General features: G+C 49.1%; 2 protein-coding genes across 8 annotated transcripts in view; one reads left to right on the top strand and one right to left on the bottom strand.

The window, feature by feature from the left end:
* SRRD (SRR1 domain containing) overlaps window positions 1–7,719 on the top strand; it is a 17,466-nt gene extending 9,747 nt beyond the window's left edge. For 2 of the 7 annotated variants that reach the window (XM_032471552.1, XM_032471554.1), the window contains exon 8: window positions 1,614–7,719. The gene's annotated coding sequence lies outside the window, so the exon portion shown is untranslated. Of the gene's footprint in view, window positions 1–327 lie in introns of all 7 variants that reach the window. The other 5 variants (XR_004316597.1, XR_004316599.1, XR_004316596.1 and 2 more) reach the window with 5 other exon arrangements.
* TFIP11 (tuftelin interacting protein 11) lies at window positions 120–17,332 on the bottom strand. Its single transcript, XM_006185747.3, has 13 exons — window positions 17,185–17,332; window positions 15,334–15,551; window positions 9,253–9,406; window positions 8,781–8,937; window positions 7,061–7,188; window positions 6,461–6,613; window positions 4,476–5,003; window positions 4,281–4,387; window positions 3,507–3,675; window positions 2,862–3,105; window positions 2,171–2,313; window positions 1,654–1,819; window positions 120–537 (listed from the first exon to the last, which is right to left on the bottom strand). The coding sequence occupies exons 2-13, from the start codon at window positions 15,540–15,542 to the stop codon at window positions 182–184; spliced, it is 2,514 nt and encodes an 837-aa protein (XP_006185809.1). The 5' UTR covers window positions 15,543–15,551; window positions 17,185–17,332; the 3' UTR covers window positions 120–181.

Here is a 17,332-nt window from a genome sequence, read left to right as displayed (position 1 = left end):
CTGGGACTAGGCTCCCCTCCCACGTGGAGGAGACGCTGCAGGAGGGCTTGGTGTAAGACTTACACACCTTTAGTGCGTGGGGCCTCTCTCCTGAATAGACAGACACCTTTTTCAAAGACTATTTTAAAATGTCGTTTATTCATAAATATGTCCCTGTCGGGTGTGACTACCCGGCCGCGGTCTACTTGGCCATGTCGATGAGGCTCTGCAGGGAGGTGGGCACCCAGGTCTTCTCCCCCTGCACGAACACCACGCCCCGGTCGATGTAGATGACGATGCGGCCGAAGGTGTAGAGCTGCTTCCCTTCGTGCCGCTTCCCGATGACAGGCATGAACACGATGTTGTGCTCCTCGGCCTTGGTCTCGATGAGGTCTTTAAAGTTCATGGGCACAGAGCTGGCGGCCACGCCGATGCCGCGCTGGGCCATGTTCTCGGCCTCCCGCCGCTCCTGCATGGCCTCGTACTGGAAGTCCTTCCTCCGCTCCGTGTGGGTGAGGTAGGCAATGTTCTCCCGCGCTCCGGGCTGCATGTAGGCACCTGGGTTTAAAGGAGGGAGGGTGAGGACAGGCGTTCCACCAGGACAGAAGTGACTCACAGAAGGGCAGCTGTGTCTCAAAGTGTCAGCAAGGCACTCAGCCTCACTCAGCAGGAGAATGGCGTAAGTGGTTGCGTTCCTACCCCTACCCTTTCAAAAGACAGCTTTTAGGGGCTGCGGGCTATAGCTCAGTGGCAGAGTGTCAGCTTGGTGTGCATGAGGTCCTGGGTTCCATTCCCAGTGCCTCTGTTAGGGGAAAAAAAGCAGCTTTTAGAACCTTGAAAACATATGTCTTGTACTAGTGATGCTTTTAACTTACCCACAAAGGTCCCCCATCCTGGAAGAATTGTAAATGTATCCGGGGAGCTGAGACACAGAGACTGCAAAGGCCCAGGGTTAGCTGGGGGGTACGTACAGATAAGAAGTTCTGGGAGCCTAGGGGCTGAGGAGGAACGTCTAGAGTATGAAAACAGAGATGGCCCTGGAGGGACCTGGGTGAGCAGAGCACAGACTCTGGGTAACTCCGCTCCATGCAGTAGGCTAAGGACGGAGAATTAAAGGCTCAGGAGATAGAAATTATAGTCCCGGCCGCTCTGTAGCTGCGTGAGCTTATACTCCAGTGGCCTCTGCGTTGAGACGTGAGTCGGCTCCCAGACTCCTGATGGAGGCCGAGTGACTTCCCTAGAACTGAGCAGCTTTAGGAACAGCCAGTAATTGAACAGCTGACACACCAGAGACACCACCTAGGGGTGCTGTCCACAAACGGTAACAAACAGTCCTCGGTTCTTAATAAAGCCTAGAAGTGGATACTGTTTGACAGGTAAATGGGCTGAGAGAGGTTAAGCAACTACTACTAAGAGTTAGACTGCCTGCCTGACTTCACGGCCTGAGCCGTTTACTTGAGCAGCCTCCCCAACGCAGGCTGAGCAGACGCACGAGCGCCACAGCCGCACAGCTGTTATGAAGGGGGGACGCGTGAACCCAGCCTGAGCCCCTCCCAGCACGGGAGGGTGGGCTTCACTCAGGCAGCCCCCAGGTAGCTGAAAACTCATTCTGTGTCTTTTGTGTGTAAATACAGAGCTCCGGGCCAGGACTTCCAAAATGGAATCCCTACTCACCAACATTGGAGGACACGGCCCTGTTCATGATGTCAAGTGCTTCGTTAAATTTGTCCTTGACTGATGGGTGTGCCAGCACTTGGTCTGAAAACATGGACTTCCAACCCAAGTACCACTTGGTGATCTCCTCGTAATTCGGGCTGTTACTGAGCCAGGAGCACAGCACCTGCCACAAAGGAACAAGTAAGACTCTTGTGTCCACAGTGGCCGCAAACGGAAGCAAAACTTCCGAAGGGGCCATTCGTTTTGTTTGGTAGCCAAATACTCTTGCCTGTAAGCTCAGCCTACACTGTTGGTAAAGCACAGTCCCCAGCCCAGGGGGCTGCTGTGAGGAGGGGAGAGAATGCAAAGCGCTCAGGACAGCGCGTGGTGAACCTTCAGTAAGTGGTGGCGGCTGTTCCTGCTGCACTCACTCCTGCTCCACTGTGTAGTGACTACGGCGCTCCCACCGACGGTTATCCAAGGAGGGAGCGCCCACGGTCAGACCCGCGCCCCCAGCACCGTAAACAAAGCGTACCTGAAGCCACTTGGGGAAGAAGTGCTTTTCCAGAAGCCCCACCAGGCTGGAGACAGAGATCATCCCTTCCCAGTCGATAACCCAATAAAAGGCATCCATGTGCTGCTGGTGGGGGTTGATGACTAGCTCCCCAAGGCACATCCCTGGAAGAGAAACCCAGTCCGTATAAGGCAAAGCCACAGAAGCACAAAGAGCAATGTCAGCCCTTGATCTGCTTTTAGAGAACAATTTTAAGCTCTTGCTAGATTGTTTTCTTAGTAGGGAGGGGATGGCTGAGTGGTAGAGTGCATGCTTAGCACGCACGAGGTCCTGGGTTATTCCCCAGTACCTCCATGTAAATAAACCCCCTCCCCAAAAATAAAATTAAAAAAAAAATCATTTTCTTTAACCCAGAGTTAATTCTGTGTTTAGAATAGATTCTATATATACCACAAAAATTTCAGAAGACCTATGGCTATCACTACCAGAAGCCACAACTGGGCCAGTCAGGAGACATGCTGAGTGTGATGAAGGAACCGCAGGAAGGACCCTGGTTCCACTTATATTCAGCCTCTGCACAAAACAGCATCCCTTCTACGCTGAGAAACATCATGAGCTCGAAGGCCATGTTTTAAGAAGCATGGTGATTACTGCTGGTCTCAGAAGCCAGAGCACCAGAGTGGCAGGCTTGGGCGTGTCCCCTCCTCCTTACCCAGCTTGGGCACTATGTTCTTGACCATGAATGCTTCCCAGGAGCCGGGGGTGAAGACGTCTTTCCAGGGCTGGAGGATGAGCTTGGCCGAGGAGTCGCTGGGATGCCACTTCTGCAGGGCGCTGGACAGCTTGCTGCGGATGGGGGAGTACAGTGGCTCCAGGCGTGCCTGCATGAGCGGGAGCCACGGGTGGATCCAGGAGTGGATGGGGACGGTGTCTGTCAGCGGGTTCCAGTTCTCCACCTGCGGGTGGGGCAGGGTCACACGATGCCCTGCTCCCCTGGCCGCGGTCTACAGCCCTTCGCACGTGTCCGGGACACAGTCTCCATTTTATGGAGGGACCCGTTCGGTACAGAGAGGGGGCCAAGGTGCTCTGTTAGCATCTTGCACTGTGTTTCCCCAAACAGGGAAACTGACCCACAAACAAATACACCCGTGCAATCGTATTACATTTCAGACATGGCACAATCCTAATTTCATTCAAGAAACGGAGTAAATGAATTCCCTGCTAAGGGGAGGTTTGGGGGAAAGTGCTGAGCAACGGGCTAGAGTTAACATTACAGAACAACACTGGTAATTCCGGGCGTTTTAACAGCACGGAGAGAAGCGCTGACAAGCCCCCAAGTTTCCCACAGCTGCCCTACCTCCTTCTGCAGCTTGGGGAAGATGAGCTGGTCCAGTATGTTGTCCAAGATCCACACGGGAATAATGTGCACCCAGCTATCCAGGAAGTCCACCATCGGGTCACAGTTCCTCGGCTGCCACTGAGTGACGATACTTCGGACAAAAGGCATCCAGACTTCCCATATCAACCTGTGCGAGAGGCGGGGCGGCGGGCTGCACTGACTGGGCTGCACGGACACGCGGGACCCACCGCCCACCTCCAGAGCAGTAAGCAGGAACAAGGCGGTGGCACAGCGACCCGGCCACAGAGCCAACGGAGCAGCCCATGTGGCGGCCTGACGCGCGCCTGCCCCTCCCCGCCTCCGGGCCGCCCACGCCACTCCAGGCCGTCTCCTCGGTAGGACCAGCCTCTCTGGCTCGGCTGCTGGTGGGTCACCAGGGCCCCTCCAGATGCCACGTGCTTTCCTGCCTGGAGCGCGCTCTGCACAGCTGATGCCCCTCATGCTTTCACAGGCTTAAACATCACCTCCTCTGAGAGACCTCCACCTCAATTCCATCCCCGCCAACCCCACCCAAGTGCGCACCCTCTTCACTCTCCCTGGCTGCACTCAGTCTGCAGCCGGGTTTACCCATCCGCTTTCTTGGTTACCACCTGCCTTTCCCACTTCCTGCAGACACGCGTCTGCTGTACCCCCGGGCCAGCCAGCACAGGCAGCATCCTCCAGATGCTCCACGAATGCAGGGTGAACGAGAGCGTCAACCCAAGCTTCCCGGAGCAGCCCCGCTCGGACTACCTGTGAAAGGCGTCTGTGGAGAGGTCCTGCCCGCCGTGCGACAGGAGCTGGTCGTTCTCCAGGAGGCTCTTCCACTTGGAGATGATCTCGGTGCCGTAAGTACAGTCCTGAGGAGAACCACGGCAGCTGAGAGCCCGCGGGCTAACGGCCCCATGCCCTCCGGAGCCCCAGAGGAGAGGCGGGGCGAGCGCTCACCTTGAGGGGGTCCCACTCCTTGAAGTACTCCTTCATAAGCGGGTAGACGATGGCCACGGCCAGGTCCACACGGTCGGACATCCTGTACTCCTCGTAGTACTTGTCCTGCAGCGTCTCAAAGACGCGGGCGCACTCGTCCAGGGTCAGGGGGTTGCTGCAGTTGGGCTGCAGGCGCCGCTCGCACTCCTCCACCATCTCCAGGACCCTGCTCAGGTTGGAGATGACCCGCTCCTCGTGCTCCAGCACCTCCGACATCTTCTCCAGCTCGTGGGACAGGTTGACCACCATGTCCCGCTCGTACTGCAGCTGCCGGTCGTTCTGGATGATCTCCTGCTCCGTGAGGTCGATGAGCAGCTGCAGGTTGTGCTCCAGCTCGGGCAGCGCGAAGCCGGGGGCCTTGGCGTCTTTGCCGGGCTGGGGCAGCGGCTGCGACTGCGGCGGGAGCCCGTCATCGGGGACGTTGTGCTTGTGGCTGATCTGGCTGTAGCTGTAGTAGACCTTCTGCTCCCGGCCCGTCATGTCTATGACCTTGGAGAAGGCGGCAGAGGGGGCGCGGGTTAACGCTCGCCTCGGCGCCCTAGCAGACGCACACCGCGGCCCGGGGGAAGCACCGTGTAAAAGCCCACCGCTCAGCAGAGCTGGAGGAGGGTGGTGCTTCTCCCCGTGGGGCCTGGGCTGCACGAGATCAGAAGGGGCTCCGCGGAAAGAACGAGCAGATGCCACAAGCAGCTCTGGGCTGGATCCCCCGGGACAAACCAGATGGAGCAGATAGTCTCAGGAAAACTAAAGCAATCTGAACATGGACGATTCAGTTGAGATGAAAATCTGTTTTCATGGAAGTGTAGAGGCTGTACTGACCAGAGCAGGTAGTAAAACGTGTATAATCACAACGTCCAGTGTTGGTTAAAAAAAACACACACACACACTTAGACAAAGATCTGGAAGGACGGACAGTCATGGGTGTTAAAACTGGTCATTTACGGGGAGGAAAGCAGTATTTAATATTTTTGCCTCTGTATTCCCTAATTGTCTAAGATGTACTGCATACATTAGTACAGTTGTTTTAATTTAATTTAAAATTAAACAACTTTTTCAATTTAAAAACAGCATGAAACATACAAAACCCACAAAGACAACCAGGAAATGAGCTAATTTCACATCGACCATCACTTTTCAAGAGAGTGAGCCGTGAAACAGCTGCATTAGAATCTCCTGGGTCACAGTCAGCATGAGTCCTCAGACCCAGTCCAGATCTCCTGACCCAAAATCTCCAGCTGTAACCTGGACATCTGCATTTCCTCCCAGGTCCCCAAATAATCTGATACACAACACCCTGGCCTTTGAGAACCCCACTCAAGACCGAGTTCTATCTCACTCACACACACACACAGAAGCTCCTACACTGAACTACGACAGACACTGGCACCCTTGTTCTCTGGCTGCTTGGGACAGTAACGGAAAACCTCAGAGACTGTGCCCATAACAGTGGCTGAAAATCTAACCACCTTGAACTCAGTGTCGCCACGCCCCGCACTCGGCGGGTGAGGACAACCTTCCCTCGGTTTAAGGGCCTTAAAGGCCCCCTGCTCTTTCACCTGGTGGCCGCGCTCTGGGACTCTGTCCCCCGCAGCTGTCTGGGACAGGCACAGGCTGCACACAGACCAGCCAGACCAGAGACAGTCAAGGTCTAGCAACAGAATAGCAGGGACAGAATTAAATTCCCAGACAGCTGGGAGCACTGTTGGTTTCCCCACTCCAGTGCCCCAAGGAGCACCTGGCACAGGGTGGGGCCGACGAGACTGGCCGTGCAGGCAGTAAGTGGCCACGGGCCACTACTGCCCCAGAAAAACAGGACAAAGAAAGATCCTAGATGGCAGGCCCGCAGGGAACTCATGAGCAAGTGTTCGGTGACTGACTGGTGTGTGGGCAACTTTCTGTACGTCTTCCAAGCCCTCGGCCTGGACCGGGCGTCCCAGGCCCCGTACCTTGACCTGAGACAGTTCCTTCTGGGGAGCAGTGAGCTTCTTGCTGATCCTGCCCTTGGCCTTCAGCTCCTCCACTGTCTTGTAAGAGTACTTGGGCTTCTTCTTGCTTCCGCTGGGGTCCTTCCTCCACTGGCTCAGCTCCTTCTGAAATTCCTGAATCAAAGGGATATGGTCCATCACGACAAGAAAGGCTACTTTTTTCAGCAGGTGGGGCTCCTGAGACCGTGACAGACACTCAGTAGCCACTGAGACGTTCACAGGGCTCTGTGCTAAGCCCTGTGCCTGTGCAGCACTAAGACCATCGGGCGACGCTGCCTGACGCCCTGCCCTCCCCATCTGACAAACACTGAGGCTCAGGCCCCATCCCCACACACCAAGCCCCGTCTTCTCCCTCTGCTTCCTGGCACTGCCGCTCTCCTCGCTGCACTGTGGTGGTTCACTGCGTGCCTGTCCCCCAGGCTCTGAGCCTGTGCGCTGTGGACCACCAGCCTCTGGCACGGCATCTCACACACAGTGTGCAGTCAGCCCATGAATGAACGAACACACCCACAAATGAGACAGTCGAGGGCAGACAGCAGCGCCCCATCTCCGGGCTCTCACCTCTTCAGCTTCTTCTTCCGAGTCAACCACGGGGAAATCCTGCAGGGACTGAGTCGTGCGCTCCGAGCCGTACGCCCCCACCGCGCCTTTCCCCTTTCTCTGCTTGGCTTCGATTGGGTTAATGATACCTGACCAATTTCAGCAACAGAGAAAGGGACATCAGATCACAGCAGTTCTTCCATGTGAATGAGCCACGAAGGGAGACTGACCACACTTCCTCGGTCCTCACACAAAATACCAGGCGGCCTGGGAAGGAGAGCTCTCCTCCACCCTCGCCAACGCTGTTCCCCTCCTGTGTGACCTGAAGCTTCTGAGCGTCTATGCTGCCACAGAACCGTGTGCTGACACCAGGTCACATATGTCCTCAATACACGTTTCCATTTCCCCTTGGAGTCATTTTTTTGGTGGACAGTAATATTCACTTATAACTGGGAACTCTGCATACTAGGGTCTATGCTTTGCTCATTTGGAAGCCTATTAATATGGAAAATGCAGGAATTCAGATGCTGTAATGAGTCTGACCGAAGTGAGGTAAAGCTGCCATTTAACATGAAATTCCATCTGTTTTACTTAGTAGTTCATGTCTCCTACGCTTTACTTGTTTTATAACATGGTTAAGCCTTGGAAATAAATGTTTCTCCTGTTAGAGAGTTTACAAACAGGACTGCATCATTTCAGTGAAGAACTCCCCCGTCTCAGCCTCTGCACCCACCCCCTCCAGCTGGCACTGCTGGAGTCCCAGGTGAGAGCTGTCCCTCGTCCTAGCTCCAGGCCACCTTTTCCACCTTCACTCTAGTTCCTGGAGTTCTCACCAATTTATAATCTGGGTCTGACCTTAATAATACTTAGGGACTGGACTGTGGATTATAGAGAATAGTACTGAGGACATGCACTTGGTGACCGCTCATGGGAAGGAATTCACACAGAGGGAACACAAGTTTCCTGCAGGAAGAATCTAACTGCTTGGTCTGATTCTTGGAGACTGGCCTCAAGGAGATAAGAATGAAGGAGGTGCTGTCCTGCCGGAGCAGGGGGTGGAAAGACAAGAGGAGATAGAGCTGCGGAGGGGCAGGGGGCACCCAATGCCAGATCTGCCCAGCCATGCCTACAGCCACACCTCTCCAGCTGTGAAAAAAGTCATACCCGATGTTTTATGGATATTCCTGAAGGACAGGAAACTTTTTGCAAAGCTTCAACCCTTGTGAGCAGGGACCACAAACTCACATGCCTTCAGGGTGCAGGAAAATTACTGTGAAGAGTACAGTGTGGGTTGGGGTGAAGACAACATGGGAACGTGGAGACGTGTCCGAGAGGAGGACATGGGTACTGACCCGGGCAGTGAGGATTCAGCTAAACCATCACTGCCGGGCAAGTCTAAAATTTAGCTGAAATTGTCTGATTTTTTTTTTTTTTAAGTATTAGCGACCAATTTGATTTTGTGAAAACACTGGGCAGGCCAGAAAGCCCGTCTTCAGCCTATCAGCCTGCCACCTGTTTAGACCCTAACCTCTCCCTCCTGCTGAAATAAGTATTTTATGTAACCTGAGTTTCGATCAAGTGAGGTGGCTCAGAAGCACAGCTGTCCTGCGTGGGCAGACCAGGCTGCAGAGTCACGGGACTCCGAAAAGCAAAAAAGCACAGAAAAGCCAACCACCCCCTAACTGCTCTTCTCCCCTCTGCCTGGCCACCCCCACATGATGACGGGGCGCTGGTGCCACACCTTGTGCGTTCTTCCCCAGGCCCCTTCCAGGGACGTAGCCCATCTTCTGAAGAAGCTTCTGTCCAATTCCTTTCGTGTGTCTTTCCCAGCTGCCAAAATCCATGAAAGACTTAGTTCCTCCTGCAAAACCTTTCTGGCTGGGTTTAAAATTGCCACCCTGAGAAGAAGAAAAATCAAAGTTTAGTTGATGGAAAAAAAAAAAAGGAAAATCTAAAAAAGACAGCTTGGCTGATAGGAACACGGCCTAGAGTCACATGGTGATGTGAGCAGCATCATACAAGCCAACATCTCTGTGACATGTGTTAGGAAGAGACTGCACTGCACACTTCCCTCCTCAGGGAAGCCTGCCACCACAGGGAGAGGCCTGCACAACTGGCTTCCAGCCCAGCCCCCTACTTGCCAGCAGGTGCCTGAGCCACAATGACCTTCCAAGAATATTACTAAGGCCACATTCCTTCAATAAAGATGCTACCGTTTTTAACTTCTTTGGTCCAAAATCCTTAGGAAATTCATCCTGCTTGACAGGCTTCTCTTCATCATCAGAATCTTCCAACTCTGCCTCCTCTGCTGCCCCTTTCTTGAGCCCCGCGCTGATGAAGTTGACTGGCGCCGAGTAGTCGCGGGCCCTGCAGGAAAACACAAGGCCCCAGGGGGCCCGTAAGAACTCTTCTGCAGCCACCCCCTGTCCAGAGAACTTCTCAGAAGGGACCTTGTGGGAACTGTTTTAAAAGCAACACTTTTAGGGGAGGGTATACAGCTCAGTGGTAGAGTGCACACTTAGCATGCACGAGGTCCTGGGTTCAATCCCCAGTACCTCCATTAGAATAAAATAAACCTCATTATCTCCCTCCCCCCCCAAAAAATAAAATAAAAGGATCGTCTCAGTCTCTTTAAAATTAAAAGATAGCTAAATTTTTTGATGTATCTTTTTAAAAAAAAAAAAAAAAAGGGCAACACATTTAGTTATATAAAAAGGTCCCCAGACCTGGCTCTAAGCACATTGGGCATTTTTACCTGATGGGTTCAAGTCAACTCTCTATGGCTCAAGAGACCCATCAGTGTAAAGTTGACTAAAAATTCTAAATATGATGTGACTATCCAACTTTCCTTTCACATTAAAAAAAATTAACTTACTTTAAAAAGTAAGTGTTTCAAACACAAGTACAAAAACCAAATAAAGACATTGTGATGGGGGAGGTGAGGAGATGGCAGACTAGAGACAGCTCGCCCCTTCCCACAAACACACCAAGAATTACATCTACAAACCCATGGAAGTGCACAGAACACCTATTGAACTGTGGAAGTGTCTCTCACTTTGAAATACAGGAGGATTCTCATAAAATACAGTAAGACAAAAAAAGAAAATGAAAACTGGTGTGGGACCGGTCCTGCGGGGAGGGAGCACACCCTCAAGTTGGGACTCCCCCCTCCAGCTGGGAGGTCAGCAGGAACAGAAGAGGAGCTTCTGAGGCTCGGAGAACACGGCAGCTGCTTGGGATACAGAACTAAGAGAAACTGGCACGAAATCAGTTTCCAAACTGGGTTCCCTGCGATCCCCAGCCCTAGACGCGAGCCAGCAGGGACAATATGGGACTGGCTCCTAGAGATTGGTGATGAGCCCGGGGAGAGGGCTGGGGTCCACTGCAAAGAGGCGGCTTCAGGGGACTGGAGGGCAGTGTGAGCTCTGGCTAGGGGTATGTGCAGAAGACAGCAGCCTGGGACCCCCATAAAAAAGCACCACTGTTGGTCAGTGGTGGGGGGCACAATGCAGCCATGCCATAGCCGCTGTCTCCACTTGACTCCAATGTAAGAAAAGAGGTGGGCACAACCACATGAAATTTATGGGATGCAGCAAAAGCAGTCCTAAGAGGGAAGTTCATAGTGATATAGGCCTTCTTCAAAAAAAGAAAAACAATCTCAAGTAAACAACCTAAAAGAATTAGAAAAAGGAAAGCAAACAAAACCAAAAGTCAGCAGAAGGAAGGAAAAAGTAAAGATCAGGGAGGAAATAAATAAAGTAGAGATTAAAAAGAAAACAACAGAAAAAAAATCAATCAAACCAAGAGCTGGCTTTTGAAAGATTAAATAAAACTGACAACTCTCTGGCCAGGCTCACCAAGAAGACAGAAAACATAAAATAAGAAAGGAAAATGGAGAAATTACAAGCACAGAAATACAAAAAAACTATAAGACAATACTATGAACAACTATATGGAAACAAATTGGACAACCTAAAAGAAATAGACAAGTTTCTGGAAACATACCGTCCACCCAGACTGAATCAAGAAGAAACAGACCACTTACACAGACTGATCACTAGAAATGAAATAGAATCAGCAATGAAAAAAAAAACTCCCTGCAAACAAAAGTCCAGAACTAGATGGCTTCACTGGGGAATTCTACCAAACATACAAAAAGAACTCATACCAGTCCTTAAACTTTTCCAAAAGACTGAAATACTCCCAAACTCATTTATGAAGCCACCATCACCCTGACACCAAAACCAGACAAAGACACTACCAAAAAAGAAAATTACAGGCAATAGCACTGATGAACATAGATGCAAAAATCCTCAACAAAATATTAGCAAACAGAATCCAACAGCACATAAAAAAGATTGTACACTGTGATCAAGTTGGATTCATCCCAGGGACAAACGGATGGTTCAACATACGCAAATCAATCAACATGATACACCACATCAACAAGAGAATCACATGATCATCTCAATAGAAGCAGAAAAAGCATTTGATAAAATTCAACACCGATTTATGATAAAAACTCTTACCAAAGTGGGTATAGAGGGAACATATCTCAACATAATAAAAGCTATGACAAACCCACAGCCAACGTAACACTCAATGGTGAAAAACTGAAATCTTCCCACTAAAATCTGGAACAAGACAAGGAAGCCGACTCTCACCACTTCTATTCAACGTAGTTTCTGAAGTCCTAGGCACAGCAATCAAGCAAGAAAAAGAAAAGGGCTCCAGACTGGAAGAGAAGAGGTGAAATTCTCACTATATGCAGATGACATACTATATGTAGAAAACCCTAAAAGCTCCACACAAAACTACTAGAGCTGATAAAAGAACTGAATTCAGCAAGGTAGCAGGATGCAAGATTAACATGCAAAAATCAGTTGCATTTCTTTACACTAACAATGAGTTAGCAGGAAAACAAAGTAAAGGGACAATCCCTTTTAAAATCACATCCAAAACAATAAAATACTGAGGAATAAATCTGACCAAAGAGGTGAAAGACTTATACATGGAGAACTACAAAACAGTGACTAAGCAAATTAAAGCTGACTTAAAGAAATGGAAAGATATCCCATGCTCTTGGGTTGGAAGAATCAATATTGCTCAAATGGCCATACTACCCAAGGCAATCTACAGATTTAATGTGATCCCTATCAAATTACCAAGATTTTTCACAGAACCAGAACAAATAATTTTAGGATTAATTCTGAAAGACCCAGAATTGCCAAAGCAATATAGAAGAAAAAGAATGAAGCTGAAGGAATAACCCTCCCAGACTTCAGACAATACTACAGAGGTACAGTAATCAAAACAGTGTGGTATTGGCATAAAAACAGACATATGGATCAATGGAACAGAATAGAGGCAAGAAATAAACCCACAGACTTTTGGTCAATTAACCTTCAACAAAGGAGGCAAGAATATACAATGGAGAAAAGACAGTCTCTTCAGCAAGTAGTGTTGGGAAAACTGGACAGCTGCATGTAAATTAGTGATGTATTCAAACTCACACCATTCACAAACATAAACTCAAAATGGCTTAAAGACTTAAACATAAGATACTATAAACCTCTTGGAAGAAAACACAGGCAAAACATTCTCTGACATAAATCTTAGCAATGTTCTCCTAGGGCAGTCTACCCAGGCAATAGAAATATAAGCAAAAACAAATGGGACCTAATTAAACTTATAAGCTTTTGCACAGCAAAGGAAACCATAAGCAAAACAAAATGACAGCCTACAGAATGGGAGAAAATATTTGCAAATGATGCAACTGACAAAAGGTTAATTTTCAGAATATATAAATAGTTCATACAACTTAATAACAACAAAAACAAAAAATAAATAACCGAATACCAAAATGGCCAGAAGACCTAAACAAGCAATTCTGCAATGACATATAAATGGCCAATAGGCACATGAAGAAATGCTCAATATCACTAATTATCAGAGAAATGCAAATCAAAACTACAATGAGGTATCACCTCACCTCGGTCAGAATGGCCATCATTCAAAAGTCCACAAACAAATGCTGGAGAGGCTATGGAGAAATGGGAACCCTCCTACACTGCTAGTGGGAACGTAGTTTGGTGCAGCCATTATGGAAAACAGTATGGAGATTCCTCAAAACACTAAAAATATGATCTCACCATATGATCCAGCAATCCCACTCCTGGGCATATATCCAGGGGGGACTCTAATTCAAAAAGATACATACACCCCAATGTTCACAGCAGCACTATTTACAATAGCCAAGACATGGAAGCAACCTAAGTGTCCATCAACAGATAACTGGATAAAGTTGTGGTATATTTATATAATGGAATACTACTCAGCCATAAAAAAGAATAAAATAATGCCATTTGCAGCAACATAGAGTGACAATCTCCAGGTCCATCTAAGTGAAGTAAGCCAGAATGAGAAAGAAAAATACCGTATGATATCACTTATATGTGGAATCTTAAAAAAAAAAAAAAAAAAAAAAAAGACAAATGAACTCACCTACAAAACAGAAACAGACTCATAGCCATAGTAAACAAACTTATGGTTACCAGCAGGGGAAGGGGTTGGGAAAGGATAAATTGGGAGATCAAGATTTGCAGATACTAACTAATATACATAAAACAGATAAAGAAGTTTATACTGTGTAGCACAGGGAACTATATTCAGTATCTTGTAGTAACTTACAGTGAAAAAGAATATGAAAACAAATATATGTATGTTCGTGTTAACTGAAGCATTGTGCTGTACACCAGAAATTGGCACATTGTAAACTGACTATACTTCAATAAAAATATATATACAAGACATTCTGACAAATAAAAATCATAAATAAAAGATAGTTATAGAGATTACATAAATGGAAAGTATATTAGCAATTCTATCAATCAAATTCTTAGAAAAAGCTCATGTCCATTAAATTTATTAAAACTAAAATACCTAAAAAATTAATTCTGTAAGGTGGAAAGTATGATTTTAACCCTGACTGCCTCAAGAACAGTACTGACAATAAGTCCTTTGTCACAGTTCCCTTCTGTATAAACTGGAGTTGGTACCTTGTCTGGTTAAAGGAACACAGAAAAGATTCCAATGGAAAAACCCCAGGAAATACTGCAAAATAAGGTGATGCTTTATAAAATGAATAACCTAGTAAATAAACATCCTCGTGGCAGCAATAAAATTCAGAGAATTTTTTCCTAGACGCAAGTTATATAAGAGCCCAACTCTAGAGTCAGACAGGCCAGATTTCACAGCTTAGCTGCATGACTTTTGGCCACAGTTTCTTAATCTGTAAAATGAAATAACAATGGTAACTTTCCCAAAAGGTAAATGAGACGAGGCCTGTGAAGAACCCAGGACAAGCAGGCACCGACTAGGTTTTGGCTGCTATGACCATCTTAACATCATGCAGTTCTTGACCCCTGATCTAGTCATCATCCACTTTCAGATTTCTTGCCAGATGAGAAGAGGGTGAACTGATCTCTGTGCTCTTTCTCCCCAGCCTCCTTTGTGAAAAACGTAGAGTCTCGATGGACTGGAGCCTCCAGGCCTCAGGTGGGGACAGGGAGACAAAGCCAAATCTGCTACACACTCTGGTCAAGCGAGCTACAGCCAGCGCACACGACTTCACACCAAGGAGGAGGCTTTTGGTCTCAACCCTCTTCCTCCTGCCACCATCCTAGCCCAGGGCTCCACCACCTCGGCAGGGACCACTCCTGGGCCTCCTCACAGAGCCCTCTCTTCCACTGTGGCTCCACGCCAACTCTGCACATGAGCAAAGGGGCTCCTCCAAACACACCCCAACAATGTCACAGCCTCTCTACACAAACCCACGGCATCTGCTCAAACTACACTCCCCTCCATCTCCCCACTGCAGCCATGAAACCTCTCGTATCCCTGGATACCCTGTTGCCTCCCATCAAGGGCCTTTGCTTCTCACGCCTCCCCCACCACCCAGGCTTCCCTGACCTCCCAGAATAGTCAAACACCCTAAACCCAAATCACAGCTACAAACTTCCACTGTGTGAGCTGCTGATTAATGCCCATCTCCATCCACTAGGGTCTGGGCTCCTGGGAGACAAGTACGGGGTCTACAGCCAAGGCCTGATACACTCAGTTGCTCAATAAATATCGACTAATGGTTAAATCCGTGAAAGGGCAGCACTTTGGTCTCAGAGGAACTGGACACCCTAGCTACTGTCACAGCTAAGGACTTGGTGAGGCCGGGAGAGAAATGTGTTTAGTAGGGTATCTCCCCAACTCCTGGGGAAGCAGCCCCATGCCAACCATACCGTTTGCCTCCAAAGCTGGGCCGCTCTTCATCCGAGTCTCGCTCGGCCCACACTCCGTAGGTAGCCTCTTCTTTAGTCTGCCAGTGGCGCTGCCGGTTAGGGTTGAATTCATTCTGGAGATCCCAGTCGGTGATCTCAAAGTTCTCCCGCTCATCCTCGTCGTCATCCATGTGGCCTTCCCCATCCCGGTACAAGTGGGACAGCGACATGGCCTGTCACTAAATAAAGGGATGAAAAAGGCACAGTCTGTGGCAAGTCCTGGGAGCCTCCCTGTGAGTCCCTGCTCCTTGCTGCCTTCAGAACTCCCCCCAAAGTCAAAATTCACTAAAGTCACTGCTACAATAATAAAGCAGACATTAAAACCATATTTTAGGGAATAATAAGCACTAAAACAGGTGGAACAAAAGACTAGTCCCAACAGTCCATGTGATTCTTAAGCATGTATTTCCTTGTCCTAGTCAATGTCATAAAACGTCACACACACGCATATATATAAGCTATATAAAAACAACCATGTAAGTACGTTATTCTATGTATTATTGCCCCAGAAATTGGGTAGACATCTTCCTGGACCCCAGATTTTATTATTTTCTCTACTGTCAAGTAAAGAGCTTTATCTGGACCTTTGATAGTCACAGAAAAGTGGTATTTTTAAGAAGATACTTTCTGAAATATATTATTTGAATAAGACCCTGAGACTATATTTTCCTCCCTCAAAACACAAACCTCTTCTGATGAGCTGGAAGGCACTAAAAATGATAAACACTACTTTAACAGTCAGACACCTGTGAACTGGAACAGAGAATTCAACTCTTGGCAGCTGAGTGGTAAGATTTTGCTTAGCTGTCTCTTGAAATGGATTAACTACAGTACCAATCTTATACGATGCTTGTTAAGGCGGATACAATGAGATGAGGCTTAAAAGACACATAGCTCACAATAAATGCTTAAGTAGCAAAAGCTGATACCATAGTCCCATCATCAGGTTCATGCCCTTAACCATTATTGGACCTGGGGATGAACCCAGCAAAGTGACTGTGACATCAGGTGCTAAAATCACAGCCTGAGTTCAAATCCTGACTCTACCAGGTACTCGATGTATGAGTAGTAAATGCCCACGAAGTGCCAAGCAGGGTGCATCACATAGCAATACATTCAAAATATGACATCACTTGTTAAGTCCTGCCTACCAGTTGCTGCAAATAGCTTTTGGAAACAGGGAGGACACTACTTCCACAGGAAACGTCAAACTCTGTCAGCTGTTACAAAGTTTTCCCTGACTGTTCGACTCGCTGGTGCACCGGTCGGGTGCTGCTGGTCCCAGCCTCATCCAGGCGCGCAAAGGAGGGAAACACTCTCAGAGGAGGTGGGGAGTGCCAGATACGTGGGAGTCACTAACAACCGCTGCCTCCTTAGGCACAGGGCATGGTAAAAATCACAGACTTGTCAGGCGTTACAAAACCCTCAGTAGGTGCTAAGCACTTGCTGGACGCTTCAGAGCGATAATCTAATACAAGCATCAAGACGCTTCTACGAGATAACCACTATTAGCGTTTCCACGCTTCTGGTTAAGCAACACGAGGCTCAGAGCAGTTAAACAACTTGCCCTAGGTTCCCCGGCTGGCAGGGCTCGGGCGTCTCCCTGCCGTGCTGCCCGGGCCTTGTGGCGGAGGCTCGGTCCTTAACTCGGCCCAGGCCCCGACTGCCCGATGACCCCGAGTGGACCCGCCTCGGCAAAGCTGTCTGCGAAAGGAAAGCGCAACCCGCGAGGCCGAGGCCCGCCTTCCCCGAGCCCCGACTCCCAGGGCGCGGACTCCCTCGTGTCCCCTGTCCACTCCCCGGCCGGCTCACCTCTCCCGGGCTCAGCGCACGAAACACAACTGCCTCCCCGGTACGAGAAGCGCGCCGCTCTGGGGCCGGTACCCGGATGGGCCGGAACTGGGAAGAGCCGGGACAGGCGCTCCGGAAATGACGTTTTCCGACAGCGGAAATGCCGTGC

Source organism: Camelus ferus, chromosome 32, assembly GCF_009834535.1.
Source record: "Camelus ferus isolate YT-003-E chromosome 32, BCGSAC_Cfer_1.0, whole genome shotgun sequence".
Lineage (NCBI taxonomy): Eukaryota > Metazoa > Chordata > Mammalia > Artiodactyla > Camelidae > Camelus > Camelus ferus.
Note: the sequence above shows the minus strand (reverse complement) of the source record. Positions and strands in the feature narration are given on the sequence as shown.

Coding starts and splice junctions, on each gene's coding strand:
- TFIP11 (XM_006185747.3), bottom strand. CDS start 15,542: ATGTCGCTGTCCCACTTGTACCGGGATGGGGAAGGCCACATGGATGAC. Junction 4,388..4,475: donor AGGAGTGGGACCCCCTCAAG/GTGAGCGCTCGC, acceptor GGTTCTCCTCAG/GACTGTACTTACGGCACCGA. Junction 3,106..3,506: donor TCCCCAAGCTGCAGAAGGAG/GTAGGGCAGCTG, acceptor CCCCACCCGCAG/GTGGAGAACTGGAACCCGCT.